This window comes from Brachycentrus maculatus, unplaced genomic scaffold, assembly GCF_059751285.1.
Source record: "Brachycentrus maculatus isolate JH-2025_06_01 unplaced genomic scaffold, ASM5975128v1 h1tg000748l, whole genome shotgun sequence".
NCBI lineage: Eukaryota > Metazoa > Arthropoda > Insecta > Trichoptera > Brachycentridae > Brachycentrus > Brachycentrus maculatus.
In genome coordinates, this window is record NW_028281479.1 from 384,818 (window position 1) to 412,500 (window position 27,683).

General features: G+C 38.1%; 2 protein-coding genes across 2 annotated transcripts in view; both read right to left on the bottom strand.

Moving 5' to 3' along the window:
• Window positions 1–3,446, bottom strand: LOC148300344 (inhibitor of growth protein 5-like). The gene has a single exon (XM_088274908.1). The coding sequence runs from the start codon at window positions 3,217–3,219 to the stop codon at window positions 2,389–2,391; it is 831 nt and encodes a 276-aa protein (XP_088131034.1). The 5' UTR covers window positions 3,220–3,446; the 3' UTR covers window positions 1–2,388.
• Window positions 3,447–9,425: 5,979 nt separating this feature from the next.
• Window positions 9,426–27,683, bottom strand: part of LOC148300345 (uncharacterized) — a 32,075-nt gene continuing 13,817 nt past the window's right edge. Inside the window, exons 2-8 of the mRNA XM_088274924.1 lie at window positions 18,522–18,670; window positions 17,046–17,197; window positions 15,429–15,697; window positions 14,700–14,922; window positions 12,234–12,344; window positions 11,141–11,554; window positions 9,426–9,630 (exon numbers count right to left, since the gene is read on the bottom strand). Of these exons, the coding sequence (XP_088131050.1) occupies window positions 9,440–9,630; window positions 11,141–11,554; window positions 12,234–12,344; window positions 14,700–14,922; window positions 15,429–15,697; window positions 17,046–17,197; window positions 18,522–18,643 (1,482 nt within the window). The 5' untranslated portion in view covers window positions 18,644–18,670 and the 3' untranslated portion in view covers window positions 9,426–9,439. The remainder of the gene's footprint in view (window positions 9,631–11,140; window positions 11,555–12,233; window positions 12,345–14,699; window positions 14,923–15,428; window positions 15,698–17,045; window positions 17,198–18,521; window positions 18,671–27,683) is intronic.

Here is a 27,683-nt window from a genome sequence, read left to right on the forward strand (position 1 = left end):
AAAATTATGTTACAACAACACCATTTGCGCATTAAACATTAAATAAATACAAAATTGTAACCATGTCTATACACAAGTAATAAATCTATTTTCCTACATATTTCAAGTTTTATAGATTGTCAAGATGGAATGGAGATTGACACGGGAAATCAAATTATTATAAAAAATTAATATAAAATCAGCAACTATTCAAAACTTTGCATGGGCGTATATAGAGCATATAAACATGATCATACTCAGTCTGTTATATTTGGATCACAGAATATGCATATAAAATATGATTTAAAAAACATTCTTTCCATCACCGCCATTGTCATACCGGAGATCTTGAATTGAATAAATTTTAATTTTAATTTTTATATATTAGACATACACACTACTTACACAAATATTGAAAGTTACAAGTGAAATCTCACTATTTAGTCTAAGAAACCGATTGTGAGTTGAACGAATACAGAATCACATAAATTAGGCCATTTTAGACTCTGTGATTATTCATTTAAACTATTGTGATTTTTACTTATAAAATAGATAAATATATGTATGTAAAATAATGAGCATTTAACAATTCATAGGCTGAATTAAGGACAGCTCACAGCGTAGTTAAAGGATATTATTGCTTGAATGGTGTTAAGATTTTATTACATACAAAAAGCAATCTTCATAAGGTTGTCTACTTTTAAATTTAAATCAAATATATTTCTAGAATGATCATGGTCATCAAATAGATTAATATCCTCCTGTGAACTCTGCAATATTTGGATGTCATTTCCTCACCAAATATTATGGGATATACCATATACCAGTATGCCATACCTTTGTCGGATACCAGGAAAACATACATAAGGCAAGAAATTATATGTCATCATATACTCATTCTATAATTACTAAAATATTTTTTTAAAATTATAATTATTGATTAGTTTCAAAACAAACCACTCCTTACTTAAGATTTTAAAATACAAAAAAAAACTTATTGCTTTGCGAAACTACTTAATAATTAACTTCACTTATTTAAAAATCACATGTTTCAAATATTGATTATAGAATTAGTATTATTTGATAATATTACTAGCGGGGTCTCTAAATGGTGGCGATCCCGTTATTATTCACTGTACATAATAGGGAATAAAAAAAGTCAATTAAACGTGAAACACATCACCCGTTTGATATTATACTAGCCTAGTAATCGATACAAACACAGCAACACTAAAAAAATAATATTTGATCATAGTGCGCGGCAAGTCAAAATTCATACTATGTACAAGTAATAAAAGCGCTGGTACAAATCCAGACTTGTGATACATTCAAGATGAGAATTTTTCAAATGTATTGAAAAACTATCATGCGTGAACACTTTTTATTTTAAAGTCATATAGTTATTTCAGTAAAAACACTTAATAGTAAAAATTAATACACAATTCATTCCAACAATATTTAAATACAGGTTCATTCTAATTGACAAGCTGTTTACATCAGTAACTTCACAGCTGAAATTCCATATGTCAAAGGGTACTTTGTGATTTTTCCAGTGTATCTAAATCAGAATTAAAATAAATGAATGATACCATAAGTAATAAAAAAAAATGAAAACAATTTTATGGCTCTTCCGAGATGATTAAAACTCTTCTACTGTCAATTATTCATATTTATACACACCCAAAGTTTTCATTTTTAAGTCATAGTAAACAATATAACAAAAAGATTATATTAGTCATAGTTTTGATTAGAATTTTATATTGACCCTTTACTAAAACAAATGAATCTTTTCCTAACTGGCATTTAAAATGTTTTGCCGGAAAGAGGGTCAAAATTGTATAATTACTTTACGTTACTAAATACATATTTCTTAAAATAAATTAAAAACATCCTACACTATTATACTTTATTCAATAATGGATGGATATAATTTTAATAAAGAAATAACCGCAATATTGTCAAAAGGGTAAATCTTTATATTCGAGTATATTAAATTGAATTTACCAATTTTATTATTAAAACCATTAATAGTATAATAAATCTGGAATGTTGAAAGAAGGCAAAAATAATCATCATTATTTTACCAAATACTTTACAAAACTAATAGAACAGTCTTCATTTTATAAAATTTTCACTGACCAAATTAGGGCCAGAGAAAGAATACTCAGTGGCATTGATCAGTCTGGAACATATTTTTAAAATATAGACATTTAAAAGTATGTATTTAGAATTTGATAAATGACATAATTACCTACTAATAATTGTAATACTTACAAATAAGGCATAATAATCTCAGTAGTATTGTACTCGTATAAAATTATATAAAACAAACCTTACTACATGTGTCCATGTTTAGTAAATATGTAGAACACAAGAAACTGAGATGTAGCGGGCGGAGATGTGCGCTGTTCACTTCTTCTTGCGGTCCTGCGTGCACTTGGGGCAGTACCACTTGCCCTTGGGTTTGATGGTGAGGCCGACGCACGCGAAGTGGAACCACTCGATGGGGCAGTCGGGGTTGTCGCAGCCGATCATCTCTCCGTAGGACACCTGGTGACACAGGCAGTATGTGGGCTCGTTGGGGTCCACCGGCATGTCCAGCACGTCGCTCGGATGGGCTATCCCCGAAGACTCGGCGCTGTCGTCATTTTCCTTGACCGCTCCTACGCCGGTGCCTATTCCTTTGCGTTGCTGCTTTTTCTTCACCGACGCGCCCCCTCGAGTGGTAGTGGCGGCCCCTTCTTCCTCGCTAGAAGCCCCGGAGCGCTTCTTCTTTCCGGGAGCGGAGGCCCCGACCTTCGCGTCCCCTTTCACCTTCTTGCGGCCCTTTTTCTGATTGGGGGCGCCGGTATCTCTCTCTTCCGCCGCCGCCTTCTGAGCCATTCGGGAGCTGAAGGCTTTGTCCTGAATTTCTCTCTCGAACCGGGCCAGATCCGAATCTAACCGCCGAATGTGCTTGTCGACGAGCTCGTACGTTTGAATGGCGAGCTGAACTTTATCGTCTCCGTACTCTTTAGCCTTGTTAAACAAGCTTTGTATCGCGTTCACTTTCTCTATTCTCGCTTCTTCGTCCAATTTGGGAACATCCGGAAGAAATTCATCCGCCATTAAATCGATCGTCCTCATCAGACTGTGAGCTCTGTCATCTAAATCGCGCATTAATTTAAAATTTCTCTGCAATTCGATAGGTAAATGTTGTAAACTATCCAGATAAACTTCTAAATAAATCGCGGACGACATCGTTAAGCAAACTTACAACTATTAGAATTTGGATTATTTACAAATATATAGACATACGAGTCATAAAAAATAAAATATTTGGAAAAAAATGTTTTCTATAATAAACCGATACACTTTCGAAATTCAAAATGGCACACTTTACACTTACGTCAAAAACGTAAACACAAAATATCTGGTGGGTAGTACATAAATATCTAACCAGTCGTTTTTTTCCAGTACTTACACGAGTGTAGTGTTACCATAGTGAAATAATAACAAAATGTTATAAATGATGAAAGTAAGTACCTACTCATTTTTTTTTATTAATCAATCACTTATGTTTTCAAACTTATAAATTATATGTATATTAAATTTAAATTAAACTTTTATCTAAGCAACAGTTTCTACTGATTTCTGTAAAAAGTAAGGTTTTGCAGATTTTTATATGATTTGACACCGGCCTTGTCGCTATTTCCTGTATTCCAATGGGGAATACATACTCTATACAATACTCTAATGAGAGTAGTAACAAAGTCCTCTTACCTCAAGATGTCCTATCATCTCACGTCTTTACTTTTCCAAAGAGCATTTTATGATTAGGAGCAAAAGCTCGTACTCCTCACCTCTAAGCACATACCCCAAATAGGACACCCCTCCAGATTTTGAAATCAGTCAGCAACTACCTCCCTGTTCTTTGGAGCATGTTTGCGTTACTGACCATATCGGCCCATGGAATGCGTAGCATTCTACGATGTAGCCACATTTGGAATGCCTCAGTTCATAATGCTGATCTTGAGGGTCCACTGTTCAACTCTGTATAGAAGTACTGATCAAAAATAACACCTAACCATTCTTTGCCAACGTTTTTTTTTCACTTTTCTTAAAACCTTTTTCCAACCAACTTGATGCCGAAACAAAGCTTTGTTGTTTTGATTATAAAGATAACTTCAAGGGTAAAATTTATAAATAAATTATTATTGCCTGACTAAATAAAATAAATTTTTATTTAGTCAGGGAGGGGAAATAATATGAAAAAAAAAATGTAATTTCTCCCACTAGCACATATTTTTCTTTTATAGATGAAAGAATACTTATATATGTATTATTGTAATAATTTATGGTAATTTATACAGTGCCATTTTCACAAGATAACCTGCTCATTTTTTTTTACAAATCTTCATGAAAATTCTCAGTCAAAGGGCTAAGAGTTTATTCAGATTGATTTACATTCGAGTTCTAATATCTATCCCGAGCTCTGATGCACATTGGGCGCTTGTCCACTACCCGGAATTCCGTGTAATTTTACCGTCCGGCACGTCAGTTAGCGTTTTAAAACGACGATTGGCTTTTGGATTGTGCTTTTGTCCATCTTTATTCGGATCGGAGCTCTTGATTGAACACTTGAGTGAACACGTTGCGCGTAAATTTGATGCTAAACTGTCGTAGTCGTTTTCATTTTTCAAAATCGGACTGCCAGACGGCGAAATTCCGTACAGTGGACAAACGCCCATTGAGTGGATTTTTACTGAACTTGACCAGAACTGTCGCATTAATTTTCAATTCTTCGACACAACAATCCTTCTTTCCTCCTTTTCACTCAATTTTGAATAATGACATGGGGCGAAAAATAAAACAAAATTAGAGTGATGAAATTTAATTAAATGTCTAAGTTCAAACAAATTTCCAATGTTATGTTATATATAAAAAAAAATATTTGCCACTTTTCGGCCAAGTAACAAAAAAGTTACTCGATATTAAATAAATTTTTCTCCACTTAAACTATGCTTATGTAATAAACAGTACATATACAATAGAGTAGTCCTCCTGTCGGAAAGTAACAGGATTATATTCAAATTTGTAAATATACAAACAGGTTAAATAATAATAACAAAATTTACTAGCTCAAATCAATCCCGGCAATTATTATTTAAAAAAGAAATAAAATAAAGTATTATTAAATGAAGTGAGTGGGAATATTATATACATACCAATTTTTAACCAGACATTTTTTATAATATTTTCCATGCAATAAAATTTCACCATATGACAAGGTTTTACATTCCTACTTGGAAAAACGGATTAGATTTTTAAAATATTTATACAACTACACATTAATTTTTTTTTCAAAAGTGCAATCATGTAGTGTCTAAATTAAACATGTATACACAAACCTGGCAGTGTAATTTTCAGGGATACATAAATGTATTACTTTTTATAAAAAACAATGGGAAAACAATCTGTTTTTTAACAATACGCTTTTGTTTAAAAAAATTGCAATGTTGCCATCATGAAAATACAGTTTTGAAGGTAACCTAATGATGGTTTGCACGAAAATCACCAGTTTAGTAGTCAAAATGACAAACAAAAGTGTATAAAATTTAAATGACATACATTTTTATTTCGGCTTCTTTTGCTTGTTGTTTTAAAATAATACATCTTTGAGAAAAACAAATGGATCGAAAGTGACAAAATGAAATATAAATAAAAATCAAAATGATTAAGCATTAAGATATGTACATTGGTACTCAAATTGTTAATCTTCACAGTTCGGTATAAACTGTTACTTTCATATAAATTTAAATAAATGATAATTCAGAAAACACCGGATGTGCATTGTGAAGCCTTTTATCAAGTAACACACATTATCTTGTCAGCAAAACAGCATTGAACTAAAAGAATACATGTATAAATATAAGGTTAGGATGCATACATCATACATCTCAAGTTTATAATAATAATCGTAATGTTTTAAGTCTATTCGTTGCACGCACTTCAATCTATCTTCTTCGCTGTCATTTTCAGGAATGCTATTTTCATAAACCGTACACATTTTTGCTACTCACTCTCGCATTTATCCATCGTGTTTTACAAAAATATCTTATAAAATATATTTATATACCATTTCCGCATTTAAAACAAAATCTGTTGCTGTTAGAATACGACAAAAGAAAATTAATGGTGTTTCATACTAACAATACCGTAAAATATTTGTATTTTTTTATTGATATTCCAGCGTGTCTCAAAACAAACATTTATTTTGAATTTTAAATGTTTTTCGTTGTCAAATAAGTAACGCTGACATTACGTTTATTGTCAGCAAGCTTTAAAATGTTTAAGTTCACAACTGAAAAGATAAGAAATTTTTGCAGACAGTACCATCTTTTCCCGCATTATTAAATGAATTTGAGGCTTATTTTTGTTTAATTTAAAAATTTTATTTGGAGGATGCTACACTGCAGCTTATACAGTTATAAAACGTATAAAAAGTGTCCTGGGCGTATTAAATTAGAATTGTTGGTGAAATTTTGCTTCAATTATGCCAAAGATTTCAATAGACTAAATGTTTGCCAACAGCTTGCGGGCATTTGTCACATTTTGAATGTTGTATTCCATACATAACCTCAATATCCAAATGTTGACAATTTTTCTACCGGTTTTGAGACACCTATATAAGAAATAAAAACAACTTCAGTTTGTGACATTTTCATCGGATTATTACTTTGAAGATAAAAAAAATAACAGAATATATATATATATTAAACCACATTTTTAACACATATTTTATGATGTCGTTTTATAAGATAAGTCCAAAAGAGCATTGTAAGAAGAAGAACTGATCATTTTGGAGTATTTTTATGTGAATTTTCATTAATGTACATAAATGTTTAGATGTATATAAAACAAAATAAAAGCACAATAAATGTAGGAAATGTATGATGTAATATTAATTGAAAATATGACTGCTTACTTGGACTCTAAAAAGGTACAAATATCTACATTACTTAAAAATGCTTAACAACTACACAAATTTGGCGTACTATCGTTATATTATTAAATGCCGATATTATACAATCATAATATCAAATAAATATACTCGGTTTTCAAGTTATCCTCCTCACTTCTCTGTAATCATCTTAGACAAGAAGTCTAAGAGTGTATATATGGAGTGGTTGCGGATCTCCATAAGGCGGAATGCCACACAGTGATGGCGGTATTATGATACATCGGTGACCAACATTTGTACAAAGCAAAAACTTTAATAACGCTACCTAATTTAGACTATATTAGATACAAACTATTTATTACATTACATATTAATACGGTGTTGATTTTTTCAACAGGGAAGCAAACAATGGATGATATTTACATTTAGTTCTATGTAATAAATAATAAAGAATAAGGTAGTCATTGGAAGTGTGTACCTTTATTTATTGTTATGTACCTCAATTCGCACGGCACAAAATGCTACAGTACTAATTCAGGTCTGGTTATAAACTAACGCGCCTAGTGTACCAGCTGAACGGAGGCGATATTTATTGTTAATAAAAACTGGTTGGCAAATGTAACAAATGCATTTAGGATTACATAGTTCTGTTTACAGGAATGATTCAGAGTGAGTAACACAATCAGTCCTATTGCTTGGCCAACGCGCCGAAGGCAATAGATAATTTTAGTGGAACATACTTATTGTAATATTCTGTAGTAGATATACAAAAAGAATGGATAAATAATTTTGTAGATTTTATACAAATATCTCGTAATCTATTAGCACGGTTGAGTACAATACGAAGCGTTTTTAGTACATACATTATTTTCTTGTAATACTGTAGTAGTTTATTGATGCTAGTGAATCTTGTGACCCTAGTAGTGAGAAGAGCTAGCGATGTCGCATTAAACAAGGTTTTACGGAAACACGTAAATATAAACAGGATCCAGAAGGGTGCGCTTATACGAGGGTTTCGTACTTTTCGAAAAGATCATCATCTCCCTCGTGATCCGAGTTGCCCGCGGAAGCCGGTCGAGGTCGCCGATGTACATCCGAATTGATTCTCTGATCGCAGCCGCGAAGGGTGGACTCGTCGAAGCGGACCCTGTACCCGGGAACGTTCCCTCTGTACTCCATCTGGGCGTGTTCGTATCCCGGCCGTCGAAACGGGTCTTCTTCGGCGGAGCTCTGGCTCTTGGACCGGATCTTGCAGTGGCCGCCGGGCTTGACGCACTGCGCGCAGTGCGCCTGGCTGTGCGGCCGCTCCTTGCAGTTGTATTCCACGGCCCCCGTCATGGAGGCCTGGCGCCGGAAGCTCTCGGCGCGGATGGAGTACTCCGTGACCGTGTACCCTCGGGTCATGAGGTTGCTCCTCTTGCTGCGGCAGTCCATGGTGGCGTACACGGGCCGGGCGTTGTGACCTTTATGGGACTGGACGCTGTGGAACACTTTGGCCGACTTGCCGAGGTCTGATTTGCTATGGGTGACGGTTTCGCATTTATCGTTGAAACGTTTTATCGCATTGGACACCGTGACTTGCTCTTCTTCAGCCTGCTGGGAAGATTTTTTCTTTTCCGGCGATTTGTTCACCTTCTGAGCATTTTGCCGCAAATCGATGTCTTTCGCTACTTTTTCAGGTTCCTGCAGCATTCTGGGATTACCTTTTAGGGATGGGATGTTGGGAGTCGCTTTGGGCGGCTCCTTGGACACCATGGAGGATACTCGGGGTGAAACTTCCGGAGGTTTATCATTCGTCTTCGGCGGCATCTTTTTGTCTTTAGGATGCGAATCCAAAACTTTAGATTGTGGATCGCTAACTTTAGATTTTACGTCGGTTACTTTAAATTGCGGATCATTAACCCTAGGTTGCGTATCGCTAACTGTGGGTGGAGAATCATTCGCTTTAGGTTGTGCGCCACCAGCTTTAGAATGGCAGTCGTTGGCTTGTGCGTGCGACTCGATGATTTTAGTTTGTAAATCTGTGACTTTAAATTGGGAATGAATATTTTTCACATTGACGGGCGCGTAATTATTCTGAGCCACTCCGGTATTATTGTTGGCCCCGATCCTATTCCTCAACATCTCGACAGAGGGCATGGGACTCTCGAAACTGATCATGGGCTTCCGGTCGCTGTAGCCGATGGAGTTGGCGCTGTCCCTCCTTATTATAACTTGGCTTTCCTCGGGTTTCGCGACGACATTAACAGGCTCATCGTGCGTTTCGGCCGGAGGCTTTCCATCGTTGCTAGATACGGGTAGCTCCGGGTCGGGGTTGGGGTTCCGGGCGGTTAGTTCCGGGACGTCGCCCGTCACGTCGGGGGCGGGTTTGGGCCCGCTGATGAGGCTCGGGTCGATGCGGAAGGTGGGCTTGGCGTTCGGCTTGGCGCTCTTGGCGGCGGCAGGGGGGGACTGAACAGGCTGGGATGGCGGAGCGGAGGGGTGGCTCCTATCGGGGGCCCCGGGCGGCGGGTGGTGTCACGCGGGCGGGGGTTCCGCCCAGCCGTCCGAGTCCGCCTCGGAGTCGCTGCCGCTGTCGGATTCGCTGAACTCGACGGCCACTCTCCGCGCCAGGATGGACGCCACGTCGTGGAGCGCCGCGCTGCCGACGCTGCCCGACTCGTTTCCTCGAGTGCTATTACTCTTCTCCACCTTACGTAATTTTATTCCTGAAAATAAAAATTACATTTTTATTAATGTTTTCAATCTTTAACATTAAAAAAATCATATCAAAATAAAAAATTAGTTATGTTGATTTTTAGGCAGACTAATAATGCATATTTTTTATAATATTTTATGTAGATGTCAACCATCAAGCAGAGAAAGCTGATGTACTTTGGACACGTCATGAGAAATGAAAAATATCGTTTTCTCCACCTTATCATATAAGGAAAGATTGAGGGACGAAGAACTAAAGGACGCCGAAGGACATCATATGGCTGAAAAACCTACAACAATGGTTTAACAGAAGCACTAAATCTCTGTTCCGAGCTGCAGCATCAAAATTTAAAATAGCCATGATGATCGCCGATCTTCGTTAGAAATGGCACAGAAAGAAGAAGTAGATGTAAATAAGTTAAACAAGTTACGGTAGTGTTAAGTGTTGTTTGAATGCAAGTATGGCAAATGTCCTGACAAAGTGACGGATACATCTCGAAACCAGTACTCTAATTTCGGTGAGTGGCTATTGGACCACAAAGTGATCAAAGTGTCAGTATCAGGTACGTTCGTATGGGTAGGGCAGTTGAAACAATTTTTGATGCAGTAATACCCCGCTTAATGCCCTATTTACGCTGCTTTGTTATACTTATAATACTGTTTTAATAGAGCGGTTAAGTGATTCACCAAGGAACTGAAAAATGCAGTCTTTACTTGTGGATTTCCTAATATTTATTCATCACATTACGGCGTGTCGACTCTCCAATCAGTTTATACTATTTACATTCCCAAAAAGTTTATATTTCGACGGCCCCTACGTAAAGTACTCTATCTGCAAATCTGTTACTTTACAAGAGAGAGCTTAGAAGATTTTTTCAACGTATTCTTTTTTATTAATTAACGGTTTTATCTGAAATTAGTATTATCTAGTTTAGTTTTTTAATTAGTACTAGTATTATACATTCCAAAACACGATAAAATAATGTATTAAATCGTTTTAAAACTTTATGCTTTGTCAAAATTAAGTAGAAAGCGTTTTAGGAGTTCAGTTCAATTCGAAAATTCAATGTAGATAGCGTCTTACACGCCTGAAAACTAGACGTAATTTATTTTATAAATATTTTTTGTTTGTTTATATTTGTAGATAACGGTCAGTTGATAACATACACCAAATATCTCAAAATTGACAAAAATGTAGTTAGAGCACTTGACATAGGGCACGTCGATTTGTACAATAATACCGTTTTGTCATTTGAAAATTAGTTTTCGTATACAAAATCACGATAGTTGAACACTGCATTTAAAAATGACAGTCATTTTGCTGTAGCATTGTCATTTATATATGTGGAAAATAGACTTTTAGTGCCAATTCATTTAGTTTGCCATTTTGTTGGCACGGATTACCCGCGCTAAGTCGAGTACTGTACTATGACCAAGGTGAGACTAGAATTGTGAGAGGTAGGTTAGTTACCATACTGTTACTCGATTGGTGGAGGAGTTGATGGAGCTTCGCAAACTTACCGTCTCTGATGGCTTTGAGGAGGTCATCCCTGGGATCTGGTAGGGGCGCGGGGGGCGGGGGCGCAGCCTTGAGGGGCTGCTTCAGCACGGGGGAGCGCACGTCCCCGTTGGAGAGCGGCGGCGGCGGCGGCGGGGTGAGCGCGCCCTCGGGGGGCGGCGGCGGGGGCGGCGGCGGCGGGGGCCCCTCGGCGGGCGGGCTGACGGGCGGCGGCGGCGCGGCCGCGGGCGGAGAGGCGGGCGGCGGCGGCGGCGGCGGCAGAGCGTCGCGCGAGGCGGCTGAGCGGCGCGAAGGGGTGGAGGGACCGGGCGGCGCGGGCGGCGGCGCCGACGGGCGGCCGCGCCGGGGGGTGCCGCCCCCGCCACTGTACAGGCTCTCGGAAGACAGGGGACCGGTTCCGTACATGGGCTCCTCACCTATTGCCAAAAGTTTCATAGTATTACCTGACCAGAAGAGTATATTTCTGCATTCAAATATCTCAAAAGCTATTGATGATTATGTTTGAATTCTAAAAATTAGAGTATTGTGGTTGTCAATCATGGGTAGAATTTAACTTTTTTAAATTTATTTAATGTAGTTACATTTTTTAGTACAATTTCTATACATTTATACATATGGCAAACATATAATTTTAGTTTCGCTGTGCCTCTCCACAAAACAGAGGCTGAGCTCTTGTGTTTGGAGATGGACTTACACTCAAGGTTTATTATTATGGTAGTCTTTTATTTTTATTTTCATAATGCTGAATTTAACTGAACTCAACTAGCCTATGACAGGTCATAGGCCCTGTACTCAGTCCTCATATTCTTCTTCATCTATGTTGATATGTCAAAATTCCCAACTCACAAGTGAATGTCGTGAAAAAGGGACTTGTAACTCATGCGAAATGTCGCTCGTAAAGGGATCAACTTTTTCACATTTCTTTGGCTCTTTATGCGAATTACTCGTTATAAGAGGTTCCACTGTATAATTATTATAAGCACTATTTTTATTAGACATCTGTGAAGGAAAGAGGGAGATATCGAGGGTTAAACCATGATATTCCTCCCGAGTAAAAATGGTCCACGAGGAACAGTGAAAGGTAGAACAAGTTACCGTGCGAGTTGAGGTTGGTGGGAGTGGATTGGTGCGGCTGGTACTGGTGGGACAGCTCTATGGAGTTGGGTCGTGCCGGCATGCCATCTCGGGTGTCCATCATCATCACGCCTGCAAAATGCAATCAACACATATGGAAAACCTGTTCTGATGTGCGTCAGTCTCACATTTTAACATGCCAGCAGAGCCGAGAGTCCAATTTTTGACTATGAAATCCTACATAAAAATTGTGAAGGGTCGAATTTTTCGCTTTGGGGTCAGTTTGTTTATAGCGGTTGACCTTGGAGGTTGTGTCGCAGTGTACTTGATTATTGAAATTTATTTAATCATTGTATTGACAAACATTTTTGTATTTTTTTAGTAGTCAAAATTACACACATTCATCTAAGGAATGCGCTTTAACAGCATCTACTTTGCCTTCATCCTTCTTAGGCCAATTCCATGTTTCCTCACCAATTACCAGTGTCGGTACTAGCGCTCCATAGTGAATTGGCAGTTTAGCTTCCACGGACATATTTTTATTTGCACTTACTCTAATCAAATTCTACGCATTCGCCCTTCTCTCAATAACTTTTCCCACTTTTCAATCCCTTGAGAAGGTGTGTAGAATCCTAACTAACTAACCATCACTCCACAGGGGTAGGCAGAGAAAATAGAATGCCTAAATAGAGGGTTTGCAGGTTAATCCTTAACACATTTTGCGTGTTATACACGGTTCCCATGTCCATACAAATATTGCAGCCACGACTGACGGGGGTCGTGTTGAATAAAGACAAGGATTCATAGCTGGTTTTATTCGTTTTGAAAACACAAAGGAATACAATAATTTATGATGTTTAAATAGAAAGTAGAATTTGATTTAGTACAAAGTTATGAAAAGTTCACAATGTATGATATTATTTCATATGCATTGAACATGTTTTAATTTTTTTTAAATATTGGTTACTTCTGATAGGCATTTATAAATTCATAGAATACTTCTTTAATGAAAAAGAAATTATAAATTTTACCAGAATACGCTTTATATATCCTTTTCTGACTTTGAGAGAATATTCGGAAGCACATGATATCTGCGATAAAACACCAAAATCACTAGATCAGTTGGAGAACGAATTTTAAATGCCGCAAACGACAATATCGCAACTGATGATAATGAAAGTCGGACTACAGTACAGAGGAAAAGGGACACGCATTATCAGATAGTTCAAAGTTAAACTTGACTTCCACATTTATGGAATACAATAAATAATACATACATTTCCTTCCGTTAAACCTTTTTTTTTTACAAACAACTACATACATACTTACTTAGACATTACAATGTTTGAAATCATTCTATGTTTATCACGAATTTAGTGCATTCGTCTACACATTCTTTATGATAATTAGCTCAATCAAAAGTATTACTATAAAAGGGTTTTAACCCTTTTGCACAGGATTTTTTTGGTTTGTGCATACCGAAAACTCAAATCCAATTCTGAGACTAATTACTATTTAATTGTAGTTATATGATTCTGGTTTGATTATATTGAAAAGTAAAAAAAAAAAATATTAAAAATACTAAGGATTAAGAAATAATTTTCTAACACTCTCCTTATCATTCTTTGTTCACTTTGTGTAATATATAAAAACAGTTCAGAAAAGACTGCTTAAAAAGGGCCAGCTTGCGGGATTCCAGGGGCAAGCAAAGTGAAGCGGAGGAAACAAGTTCATCCAAGGAAAGAGTCACGACTTGGTGACTTTGTCCATGATAGAAGGACCTACGAACCGAGGACAAAAAGAGAGCTGACCCCAACAGACTGACAGAGATGACCGTAAAGACGATAAGTTGGGATGAAGCCAGAAAGAAGAAGGTAGTCATGAAATAGCGTTTTTAAGCGGTATTACACAAAGTGAACGATGAATGATTAGGAGAGTGTTATATTACCATACTATGTACAAAGTTAACAATGCTTTTAGTATACAACATACTTTATTTTCTTGGCACCATAGTGGTGACACTCAAAAAGTACGGAAAACTAGTACGCTTATAATATTGACATATCATCCACAGGATGAATAAACCTATGTCTGATATTTTAAATAATATTAACACATTTTGGATGGGTGTTTTTTACGTCTGCAGACTGCTAGGGACGGGATTTGATAATTACGTACATTTAGTTTAGATAAAGAGATTGGTACATAATATTTATATAAAAATAATTTCTTCTCTTCTGACTTAGAAATAAGGCCAGCGCAGAAGGTAAAAATACCCTTCCCGTCCTAAACCATCGGACGGCAGAACGGGTAGAAAAACCTTTCCCATCATAAGTGTGTAAATATTATTTTCTACATCCCAATGCCATCCTGTCAGTTGGAAGGTATATCACTTTGTGACAATACTAACATTATGTATATTATGTACTAAGGATACATGTTTGACATAAAGTTGAGACACCTACAATTCAATGAAGAGCGTCTCACCTGGCGAGTGGTTGTAGTGCTGCTGCAGCGCCTCGTAGGAAGGCGGCGGGTCGAGCGTGGTGGCGGGCGCGGGCGCGTAGTGCGCGGGCGGCGCCTGCGGCATGAGGTGCTCGCCGCGCGTGAGTGCGCGCTGCCGCTGCTTCTCCCGCGTGCACGGTGGCGCCCGCACGCGCTGCTTGCGCCGGGCTGCGTCCGCGCCGCTGCCGCCGCCGCGTGGCCGCATCTGCAGGGCCCAGAATGTGAGTCAAGGGTACAAGGTCTTTTGAAGAGTCTTTCGCATAGTGGACCGGAATGGCGAAGGAGGTGTCATTTGTCATTTGTTACTGCAGACCATAGGAGAAGACAAGGCCATATACCAAAATATATCAATATCATGCTGGAATACGTAAATATTAACACTTTGACTACCAAAATCCGATATTCAGCGTACTCTAGAGAAAAATACCAGATCCATTATCATGATTAATTAAAGTATCAAATACTTTCTATCTGCCTCCATGGTGTAATGTTTATTTTACACTCTAATATTTACTTAATATTACTCTGGACTGGTTCCTGAAGCGCAGGAGTGATCACCTTGCCTTCATGTAAGTAACAATCAAGATAGCACAGCGTCAATATGATGCAGTGCCCTATGCACCATTGGGTGCGGATAAGGCTAAAAAGAAGAAGAAGGTCTGAAGACGGAATCAGAAATAGTCTATTGATAGTAGAGCCGGCACCACTGACCTTCTTCCCCCGGTCGTGCTGTATCCTCTCCGTGTCCTGCAGCATCTCCTGCCGCCACAGCTCGAAGAAGTAGCCGGGATCCGTGTAGAACTTGAGGCCGTCGCGCCCGTCGTCCCGGTACGGGTTGAGCTTGTCCAGCGGCGGGGGGCGCTCGCAGGAGGCGTACGTCTCCAGCATGGCCGTGGGCATGGTGGCCCGAGAGAAGATCTGCTGGTCGAACTGCGCGGAGCTCTTGAACGCCTTCCGCATCTGGATGTCTTGGATGGTCACTGCAATCCAAAGGGACATTGCTAAATCGAGGGGTTTCAAACATGCTGATTGATTATCCTAGACCAGTATTTCCTAGTTAGTGGTAGTTGCATCAAGAGATACGCACGTCTATCTCTTTACTAAGATAACTAAATTAGATAAAGCGTCCAGTCTGATGATGTTGGTTACAACGTAACCCGGTTGCTGGTCTAAACTACTTAGTTGTTATTTTATTCTAAATTAGATAATTTAATTTCATTAATTGATTCGGCAGTCACCTTGCGGTAAAATCTATACATTTTTAATTAATGTATTACTTAATAAATACCACTTTTTTTTTTCAAATCTTCTGTGACACGTGTTTCGATGCATTCCGCATCATTTTCAAACACCGTATGTGTCACAGTAGATTTTAGGAAAAAGTGGTATTTACTAAGTAATACATTAATTAAAAATAGATAATTAAAGGTAAAAACAATTTTCTTGATATATTTTTAATCGATCAGTGTAATCATTACACCAATTCAGACTCCTGACCTGACCACTTTCAAGTATTTGAAATACTTGATCATGACAAGTTTCCTCGATCTTCCTCTATATTCTGTTCTTTAACTAACTAACTGACATAATAATAATAATAAAACCCTTATTCGCACCTAATGGTGCATAGGGCACTGCGTCATATAAAGGCAGTGTTATCTCGATCGTTTACACATGAAGGAAAGGTGATCAGCCCTCCGCTTCAGGTACCAGTCCAGGGTAATATTGAATAAATATTACAGTGAAAAAATCACTTATATTTATTTTACCCCCCTTGGGAATCGAACCAGGGACCTCCAGAACGGACTAACAGAACTAACTGACAAGTATTTGAAAAGTTTGATCAAGCCAAGTTTTTTTCGGTCTTCCTCTATATTTTGTTTTATAATTAACTATCACGCCGGTTTACGGCAGAGGGGGGCAGAGATAACCACACCACTCAATCTTTGCGAACAATCTTCGCCTCTCCATATTCATACAAGTCCTCATTGATTATTCAGACCCCAAAACTGACCATTTTCAAGAATTCAAAATACTTGATCATGCCAAACTTTCGTCAGTCTTCCTCTCTATAACTAACTAACCATCACGCTGCTCCACGGCACGGGTAGACAGAGAGAAAAGAATTGCACATTACTTGGTACTCGAAACAATCTTCGCCTCTTCCACATTCATACATACCCGCAGATCATTCTGACTCCTGACCTGATCACTTTCAAGTATTTGAAAAACTCGATCATGCAAGATTCGCTCAAATTCGCAAGTGGTTATACACTCGCAAATTTGTTGAAACGTCCGATGGATAGAATATGAGGAGAGGCCACTCACCATCCTCGACGTTGGCGTCCAGGTTGGTGACCTTGGTGGAGAGGCGGTCGAGCCTGGCCTGCAGCAGCTGCGCCCGGCCCGCCAGCCCGCCGGCCTCCCGCGCCAGCTCCCCAAACAGGTCCTCAGCGTGGCGGGACAGCGAAGACAGTTGTCTGAAAACAAACAAATAACCAAAATGTAGTAACCCCCAAATAACACCTCAATGAAACCCCTGAACATGCCACCTAAGGGTAACCCAACCTCACATCGTAAGCAACGGGTGGCCAACCCGTGGTTTACGGTACACATGTGGCCCGCGACGCCCTTACGTGCGGCCCGCGGCCATGTATGAAGAATATATTTTTAAACCAGTGATATATTTGTGAAACACGGTTTGATGCATCAAGAAAATTTATGCCCTCAAGTATTCTATGAGCCAAGTCATGCATGTTGTTATAAAAACAGTGAACAATATCCGTTCGCACGCTCTTCATCATTGCCAATTTAACGTAATCTAAAAAATCTCAAAAAACCAGTTAAAGTGTGTAACTTCAACTATTGAATTAGATTTAGAAAAATTAAATAAGCAAAGAGAAACTCAAATCTCAAACTGAGTGGTCATTCATAAATTGGTTTTTATTAAAATAAAGATGTAAATATTGTTTGATTTATGTATCCTAATTAATAATTTTGATTGTTAAAATTGTTCAAAATGTTTATGACTATACCAATACATATTTTGTTGGTTCATTGTATGTTTTCTACTCACTTCTGGTCACAGTAATGTTTTCTTTTTTCACAATTACCAAGATTTTACTTTCTGCATTACCTCCGCATTCAAATTATTTATAATATGTAACTAACTAACTAACTAACTAACCATCACACCGCTTCCCCGCAGGGGTAGGCAGAGAGAATAGAGCGCCACACCACTCTGTCCTTGCAAACATTCTTCGCCTCTTCCACGTTCATGCATCTCCTCATACATACCCGCCGATTGTTACGACTCCTAACCTGACCACTTTCAAGTATTTGGCATACCTGATCGTGCCATGTTTTTCTCGGTCTTCCTCTGCTTCTTTTCCCACTAACGTTCGCCTCATAAATTTGTTTTACCGTTCTTTCCTCACTCATTCGTTCTACATGTCCAAACCATCTCAACACACCTTTCTTAATTTTATCCATAATGCTTATCTCAGCTTTGCATTCCTTCCTTATTTCACTATTCGTACATCTATCATACATCGATTTGTCGCACATTCTTCTGAGAGATCGCAATTCGACTGCATTCAGTCTGCTTTCATCCTTCTTATAATATGTACTTACAAATTATTTATAATATGTACTTACAAAAACTCAAGTATGAAATTCGTTGTTATAAAAAATTCTAATGTCTGTATATGTAATTGGGAAAATTTTAAGTCATCCATGCGGCCCAGGATGCTATTTGGGTTGGCCAGGCCTGCCGTAAACCTTCTTCACACGAGTACTCCCTACCTGACAGTGTTGGCCAGCGTCCCGTTGGTGACGGCCTCCAGCTCGCTGGGCACGGGCAGGTGCGCCGGCAGCACAGCCCGCGCCACGTGCACGGGCGCCACGGCCCGCTTGGGCAGCGGCATCCCGCCCGCCCGCTCCCAACCCCACGCCTGCAACACACAATACAATACTATACTATACTACACCATACCACAACTCACGAGGAATGCAGGAACAGTCTTACACACATCTCATGAAGGTTCCAGCTAATAGAAAACATTATAATTTCAACCAATAGGCTTTTGTCACGATGTTGGATTATTGGCTAATAAATTAATATGAAAAATCACAAGACTATTGATAACATTCTTATTGAAATCTGTAGGGAACTAAGGGTATCTCCCACATATTATAAAGCTTTGACGACTTTAATAGTGCTACGTTGTTTTTTATTTATTATTATTATTTACATACCTATACATCATAAAAATTGCAAACATTAGTTATAAAGTCTCTATCAAATGTAATGGATAATTATCACAGTGTGTGATTATTGGCTAATAAATTAATATGAAAAATCACAAGACTATCGGTGACATTCTTATTGAAATCTGTAGAGAAGTAAGGGAGTTATGAAGGTTTAAACTTAAGATATTTTAATAAAATGAAAAACGTGCATTCGCATACGTCATCAAATTTCCGTCATCGAACGTTTTATGACTTCATTTGGTTTATTGTCTACGGTTTATAGAGATGTAATAGTAATAGTGTGGATTGTTTGTTTACCACTACACTTCCATTTGTTATACTAATATGAGGGGAGGGGGGAGTGGATGGGTGGACCATAGACATCAACAAATAGAGACGCCAATAATTTAGCAATGACACCAACATTAAAATAACTCCATCGTTTCCGTGGCGTCATTCATTGCCAACTTACGAAAATAAGGTTTTTTCGAAAGTGAATTTTCCAAAAGAAAATGATGAACGAAAATATCAATTTTATATTTCGGGTGTTATAAACACAAAACGAGTCTAATACAATCCTTTATAGGTTGAGTATGTTAAATTAGATATTCCTCCCGTCTGACAAAGATCCATTATGGAATATAAAACTAACTAACTAACTAACCATCACGCCGCTTCCCCGCAGGGGTAGGCAGAGAGAATCGAACGCCACACCACTCTGTCTTTGCAAACATTCTTTGCCTCTTCTACATTCATGCATCTCCTCATACATACCCGACGATTATTACGACTCCTGACCCGGCCGCTTTCAAGTATTTGACATACCTGATTGTGCCAAGTTTTTCTCGGTCGTCCTCTGCTTCTTTTTCCAACTACATTCGCTCCATAAATTTGTTTAACCGTTCTTTCTTCACTCATACGCTCCACATGTCCAAACCATCTCAACACACCTTTCTTAATTTTATCGATAATGCTTATCTCAGCCTTACATTCTTTCCTTATTTCATCATTCGAACATCTATCAAACATCGTTTTGCCACACATTCGTCTGAGGGATCGCATTTCGACTGCATTCAGGTATCACCTGTATATAGAATATACAGGTGATTATTTCAATTGAAGCATAAATACAACTTCGTAGTGACAGACACTGGATCAGATATACAGTGGAACCTCTCATAACGAGCACCTCTCATTAACGAGTAATGCGCATAACGAACAAAAAGAAAAAAGTGAAAAAGTTCGCATAACAAGTTGCAGAGAAAGGGTAAGTCCTTTTTTTTACAACATTTACATTTGTAAACTTCCTACTGTATTTTGAGGAATAAAAGACGCACCTTTATTTTGGGGTCTTATTTATAATTCGTAAAATACGACATGTGAAATTTTATAAATGTACATGTTACATAAAAATATCGGTGAATATAAAAAAAAATACACATAGGTACGATTAATATTTACTACTATCGTAAATACAGACACAGTTTTCCAAAGGAAGGTGATGAAAAATATTTACGTTGAAAAAGGGGCGTCGAGTCGAAAAAGTTTGAGGATCTACATATGTAATACACGTTCAACTACTAAATCAAACCAAAAGACAAAAGTAGATCATATAATAACGTAACTAAATACTGCCAGGGACAATTCGCTCACTTCTTTCAAGAACGTCATAAATCATAAAACAATTTTTTTTTCAGGAGAACGTTTTTATAGTTTAAAAATATAATACAATGTATTAAAAATAAATATCAAGCCACTAAATGAACTTTTTACTGTGCAACAGATTTTTTTAGGTAAAACCTGAAGGTTTTTTCTGAATATTTAGTATTTTTTAAAAATAATTAAACAATACCTTTTCTTCAAAATGCAAAAACAACACATTCTGCCCTGTAGCGGGTAAATATTAAGTTAAAAATAAGCCGCTTTTGCTGGGATATAGTACATTTTCTGGGCATTCCGAAAACATGCACAACTGAAAATTGTCGATTTTTGATTTATGACGTTCTTAAAAGGAGTGAGCGAATTCTGGCCCGTAATAAATGACGCAATAAATCAGGCACAAGTTCCCCGCGCGGGTCCCGGACGTTCCCATGGCTAGTCGCTTCCCGGCGGGCCGCGCCAGGAGCTAGGAGCGGTCCCAATGCGCTCCGATGGGAGTGGAATATCACGCGACGGGCGATACTTGTCACACTGTGCGCTGGACCCCTTTGTTGGCAATGTGTCGACAGTCGACATTCACCTCACGACCGGGTTGGCAATGAGTTGACAGTCGACATTCACCTCACGGCCGGGTTGGCAAGGAGTCGACAGTCCACATTCACCCCTCGGCCGGGTTGGCAATGTGGCAACAGTCGACGTTCACCTCACGACCGGGTTGGCGGCATGACCGGGTAGCTACTTTTTAGTATAATTTCGCGTGTATTTGCAGACAGCAACGTCATTTCACGACGAGAGTCCGAAGACAATAAATAAACAGAATTTTGTTTACGTTTTGTACTGTTTATTTATATCTAAATACAGTATTCATATTTTAATTTTTCTTGTTGATTTTTTAACCCTATTTTTATAACGTACTTTCGGCATAACGGACACCCTCCATTATATCGAGGTTCTACAGTACATATAAGAAAAAATATCATCACTAATATGCTTAAAAACAAACTATTTCTTCTGCAGTAACAAGAGAAGTGTCTTTCACTTGAATTACATACATACTTGATTAAAATTTCCGAATGCTTGTGTTACTACGTAATATTGTAATCATTAAAATGTCAAAAATTCAATTAATTGCCCACATCGAAATAAGTTCACGTCGTTTCAATAGAAAGCGTGAAATTTAATTGATACGAAAAATAATATAATAGTGTACGATTAGTCGGCGATTCGTATAGTCCTTGACAAGAAAGGAATTTAATGTCCGACGGGAAGTACAAAGCGACCGGGAATTAGCGCTTCGTGTGACAATGAGGGAATCATGCCCTATTATCGCGGCGATGCCATTCAACTGGGCAGACAAAGCGAGCCAATTATCAATCTCCAGAGATAGGCCCGGGTTTATAATGTCCACCAGAGGAGATAGACCTCACAAGGCAAGGCTTTAAAATTGTAAACCAAATCAAATATTTGATTGCTTATTGCCGATCATTTTCAGACGGGAGAAATATCTAATTCAACATGTTCAACCTATAAGGGATTGTATTAGACTCGTTTTGTGATTATAACAGCCGATATAATCAATATTTTCATTCATCATTTTCTTTTGGAAATTCGCCTTCGAAAAAACGTTATTTTCGTAAGTTGGCAATGAATGACGTCACAGAAACGATGGAGTTATTTTAATGTCGGTGTCATTGCTAAATTATTGGCGTCTCTATTTGTTGATGACTATGGTCCACCCTCCCCTCATATTTGTATAACACAAATGGTAGTGTAGTGGTAAACTAACAATCAACACTACTACTATTACAGCTCTATAAAGCATAGACAATAAAGCAATGACGTCATAAAACGTTCGATGACGGAAATTTGATGACGTATGGGAACGCACATTTTTCGTTTTATTCAAATATCTTAAGTTTAAACCTTCATATCGCTCACTCCTTTCAAGAACGTCATAAATAAATAAAAAACTTGATTTTTCAGAAGAACGTTTTTAAAGTTTAAAAATATAATACAATGTATTAAAAATAACTATCAAGCCACTTATTGAACTTTTTACTGTGCAACAGATTTTAGGTAAAACCTGGAGGTTTTTTCTCCATTTGAAAAATATTAAGTATATCTAAAAAAATAATTAAACAATACCTTTTCTTCAAAATGCACCGTCACCGATAGTCTTGTGATTTTTCAAATTAATTTATTAGCCAATTATCACATTGCATTTTATAGAGACTTTATAATTTATGTTTGCAATTTTTATGATGTATGGTATGTACATAATAATAATTAAAAATAAAAACAACGTAGCAGTATTAAAGTCGTCAAAGCCTTATAATATGTATGTATATCGATAAGCGAATGTAAACTGCAAAACAATATGACCGAATGATTGGAAGGTCAGCGCGAGGTTTATCAACATAATAATAAAATTATTATTATGCATCATAACTGTATGAGCTGTCGTAATTATATTGATATAACGGTAGTCAGCAGTTTCACAAAACAATTTCTGCATTTCACAACATGGGCATATAAAAATAACTCATTATTGGGTTACAATATTTGTGATTTTGCTTTTTTAATGGTCAGTCTCCACCCGAATCTATCCTCCGCTCGTTGCTTCAACTCGGTGTACCCGGTACAACGCATGTCGGAGATCAAATCCATGTAGGTTAAGCGGGTCGTCCTCTGTAGTTTGTGCCTTCGCACATCGCTAACTCCTTTCAACAACGTCATATATCAAAAAACTTGATTTTTCAGGAGATCGTTTTTAAAGTTTAAGAATATAATGAAATGTATCAAAAATAAATATCAAGCCACTTATTGAACTTTTTACTGTGCAACAGATCTTTTTAAGTAAAACCCGAAGGTTTTTTCTCCATTTGAAAAATATTTAGTATATTTAAAAAAATAATTAATTAGCAAGACTAAGGGCGTTTGTCCACTACACGGAATTACACGGAATTTTACCGTCCGGCACGTCAGTAAACGTTTTGAAACGATGGATTGGCTTGTTCTTTTGTCCATCTTTCTTCGGATCGGAGCTTTTGATCGGTGCGTGAACAAGTTGTGCGTAAATTCGATCACGCTAAACTGTCGTAGTCGCTTTCATTTTTCAAAACCGGACTGCCGGACGGTAAAATTCCGGGTAATGGACAAGCGCCCTAAAGAGGCAATGGACAGTACACGTTGCAAGACATGACCCCACAAGATGGACCCCTAAATTTTAATATGTAGACCTTGAGAGAATAAAAGAGGCGTCGGAAGACCCCAAAAGAGATGGCCCAACGACATGGGGGGGTAAAATCTGGCTGTAAGCAGCAACTGAACTAAAAACAATGGAAGAATACGGAAGAAGCCTATATCCAGCGGTGGAGGACAGAGTTAAAGAAGATAATAAATACGGGTGTCGGGTTGTGGTCCCGTGGTTAGCGTCGTGGACTCTTCAGTCAGAGTTTCTGGTTTCGAACCCTCTTCAAACCCTTATACGCACCCCAATGGTGCATAGGGCACTGCATCATGTAAACGCAGTGTTATCTTGATCGTTAACACATGAAGGAAAGGTGATCAGCCCTCCGCCTCACATACCAGTCCAGGGTAATATTGAATAAATATAAGAGTGAAAAATCACTTATGTTTATTTGACACCCCCCATGGGAGGCGAACCCGGGATCTCCAGAATGGTAGCCGAGCGCGCTGACCATTGCACTATGGAGCGTTCGAACCCACTCTACTACAATTTGATACCTATTTTTAACAATGAGCCACTCAGGCTCACATAAGTATGCAATTGAAGTATTTTTGTAAATAAAAAAAAACACTAATATTTCTCTTTTTTTGATAAAATATTAAATAATGAGAGACCCAGATCATTGACTTTGGAAGTAAGTAGAGGTTTACAAAATTAAGTAGGTGAGTACTACTACAATAGCAAGATATGAATACTTACTCTTCTAGGCGTAACATCAACACGCATACAGTAATAACATTTAATGCAAAGTGCAAGTGTGTGTGTGTGTTCACACAGCATGATAATGACACAATTAACATTACGTCAGTAGGTAAAACACCTTGCGCATCATCTGCGGCCAACTGTACAGTGTGTAACATATAAAATGTGCGGGAACTAAGAGCAAATTGACATTACCACGTTCTGCACGTCGAACACGGCTCCCGTGTCCATGGAAATGTTGCAGCCACGCGTTGAACACGTGAGCCGTGTTGAATAGAAATAATGATTCTTTTTTGTGAACGCGGTTGTCAATCATGGCGAATGTTACGCGTGTGTTTAGTGATCACTAACCTAGCTTATGACACGTCATAAGCCCCGTAAATAATATATTTAATAAACATCATAAAATAAAACAACTTTGGTTTTAACCACTTATTTATTGTCCGCCTCCGTAGTGTAATGGTCAGCACGCTCGGCTACCGTTCTGGAGGTCCCGGGTTCGATTCCCAGGGGGGGTCAAATAAATATAAGTGATTTTTTCACTGTAATATTTATTCAATATTACCCTGGACTGGTACCTGAAGCGGAGGGCTGATCACCTTTCCTTCATGTGTAAACGATCGAGATAACACTGCGTTTATATGAAGCAGTGCCCTATGCACCATTAGGGTGCGGATAAGGGTTTTATTGTTATTTATTGGTACATTTTTTCTCCAACCGGTTTCGACAGAACCTAATCATCATCAGGGTTAAACATGTACGAAACTGATAGGGTTAAATCAGTACATGTTTTACCCTGATGATGACAAGCCGGTTGGAGAAAAAATGTACAAATAAAAAAAGTGGTTAAAAATCAAGTTTTTATTTGTTGTTTCGGCATTTACTTTGTAGTAAGACATGTTACAATGATTAAGGAAACACTTGTTTTTATACCACTTGAGTTAATTAATGACTACTAGTTTCGGAAGCTAAACTTCCATCGTCACGTCTGAATAATAACTAAAAATCAAGTTGTTTTATTTTTTAAAGTTTATAAAATGTGCCGCAAAGTATCAGCGGAAAACATTCAAGATAACAATATATTTGTTACTATTTCATGTCGCGCTGTCTACAAGAGGGTTCTGTGACGCACGTGGGGTAGAAGGGACATAAAGGCGCATAATTTGCGGGAAATATTATTACCGGCGTATGACGTCACGATTCCTCCCTGGGACCGGTGGTACAGGGGGTCGCCGCCGTGACTCACCGGGGGTGAGTTCGGAGGGAGAGATGCAACGTCGCTCCGAGACAAAGTTGCAAGTATCTACCGATAAAGCCGTTGGCTGCAGAATAAAACGAAAGATTTCAGACTCCCTAGATAGTACCTACTCTCACATACCAGTTTACACTGTTGGTTCTAGGCTACAAGTTTGTTTTAAAATCAAATCTCTCAAATGAAGTAAAAATATATAAGACACGTGTAATATCGATTGCCTATAACTGTGACGCACTCGCTCACAAACGAAGTCACATCCATGGAGGACCACTACTGGACTCCGAGAAGGTGAAGCTCAGACCACCAAGACAGGTCGTGAGCTACATGAATCACGTAGGTTTTGAGGGTGAGCTATGATACAGAGGGAGGTCACAATAAACCTAATATGGTCGCAGTGACGTAAGGGATGCAAGATCCCTCGACCTTATAACAAAAATAATTTAAAAAAAATCGATTGCCACAAGACAGGTCAAGAGAGAGGCTGCAATATCGGGGTGTCTAAGATAATAAAAAAAAAACTGGAAGATAAGCACATGAATATTGAGAGCAAAGTAAGAATGTACAAGACACGTGTAAGACCGATTGCCACATGTGGGATAGAGATCAGAGCAGACACAGCGAGAACCAAATCACTTTCAAGAACTTCAGAAATGAGGACATTGAGGTGCATAACCGGAAACACGTTAAGAGACCGAATAAGAAACCCGGAAATTCGGAAATTGTGTAGTACGGAGGATATAGTCAGATGGGGAAGTTCTGGAATTTCTTGAATGTTTTCGCAGATACTTTTCGCAGGCAAATTTCTAAACTTTATAAAATAATACAATTTTGTTTTTAACCACTTTTTTATTAGTACACTTTTTCTCCAATCGGTTTCGACAAGAACCTTGTCATCATCAGGGTTTTTTTTTCCTCACACATTTTTTTGCACCCTCCTTATATATGCAAGGTCATGTTACGGGTACGGAATTCTTGCACTTTTGCTTTAGTGCTTTCGGGTATGCATTATTTGGGAGAGAAAAAAAGGAGGTTAGAGCAGCGTTCAGCCGCTTCACTCCACTGCATTGAGCTCCGTAAGTATTATCCGGCTCCGACGTTTATCCTCCTTCATTGTAGTTTTTCATCTCCACAACTATACTTTCCAGGTAGTCCAAGTACAACTTGGTGACGACTCCGCTTCTTAGCATCTCCTGCGGGTTCAGGGAGTCGATGTTGTGAGCATCACACTCCATTTGGAGAATCCACCTGTTTCGCTCAAACATCATCAGGGTTTGACGTGTACTTTTGGGTACATGTACATGTTAAACCCTGATGATGACAAGGTTCTTGTCGAAACCGGTTGGAGAAAAAGTGTACTTATAAAAAAGTGGTTAAAAACAAGGTTGTTTTATTTTATAAAGTTTAGAAAATATAAAAGAGCAATTCATAAAAGGATAATGGAAGTGGGTAGATCTGAAATAGATGTCATTAACAATTTTCTTTCATCTTAATTTTATAAATAAATATTATAAAACTCAGTGAGGGCACATTATTGAAATTTGTAATTGTGTATACGATGAAATAAAAATTAATAAATATTTTTTTATGCATTTCACAAGAATGCGTAATATTATTTTTTCGTAAAATAACAAACTTGATAATCACAACAACGTGGTTCGATTGCATGATAACAGACCACAAATTCCTGTACTTCTTAACCTTTAATTGTCGACGCGAGGTCTCGCAGACCAATTTACATTTCTGATTTACGAACCTGCGCCCTCCTTAGTTCCGGTCGTGGTGGATGCTCCCAGGAACTTTAGCTTAATTTTTAGTTGAAGTTTTACTTGGTGAATACCACTATCTCTTA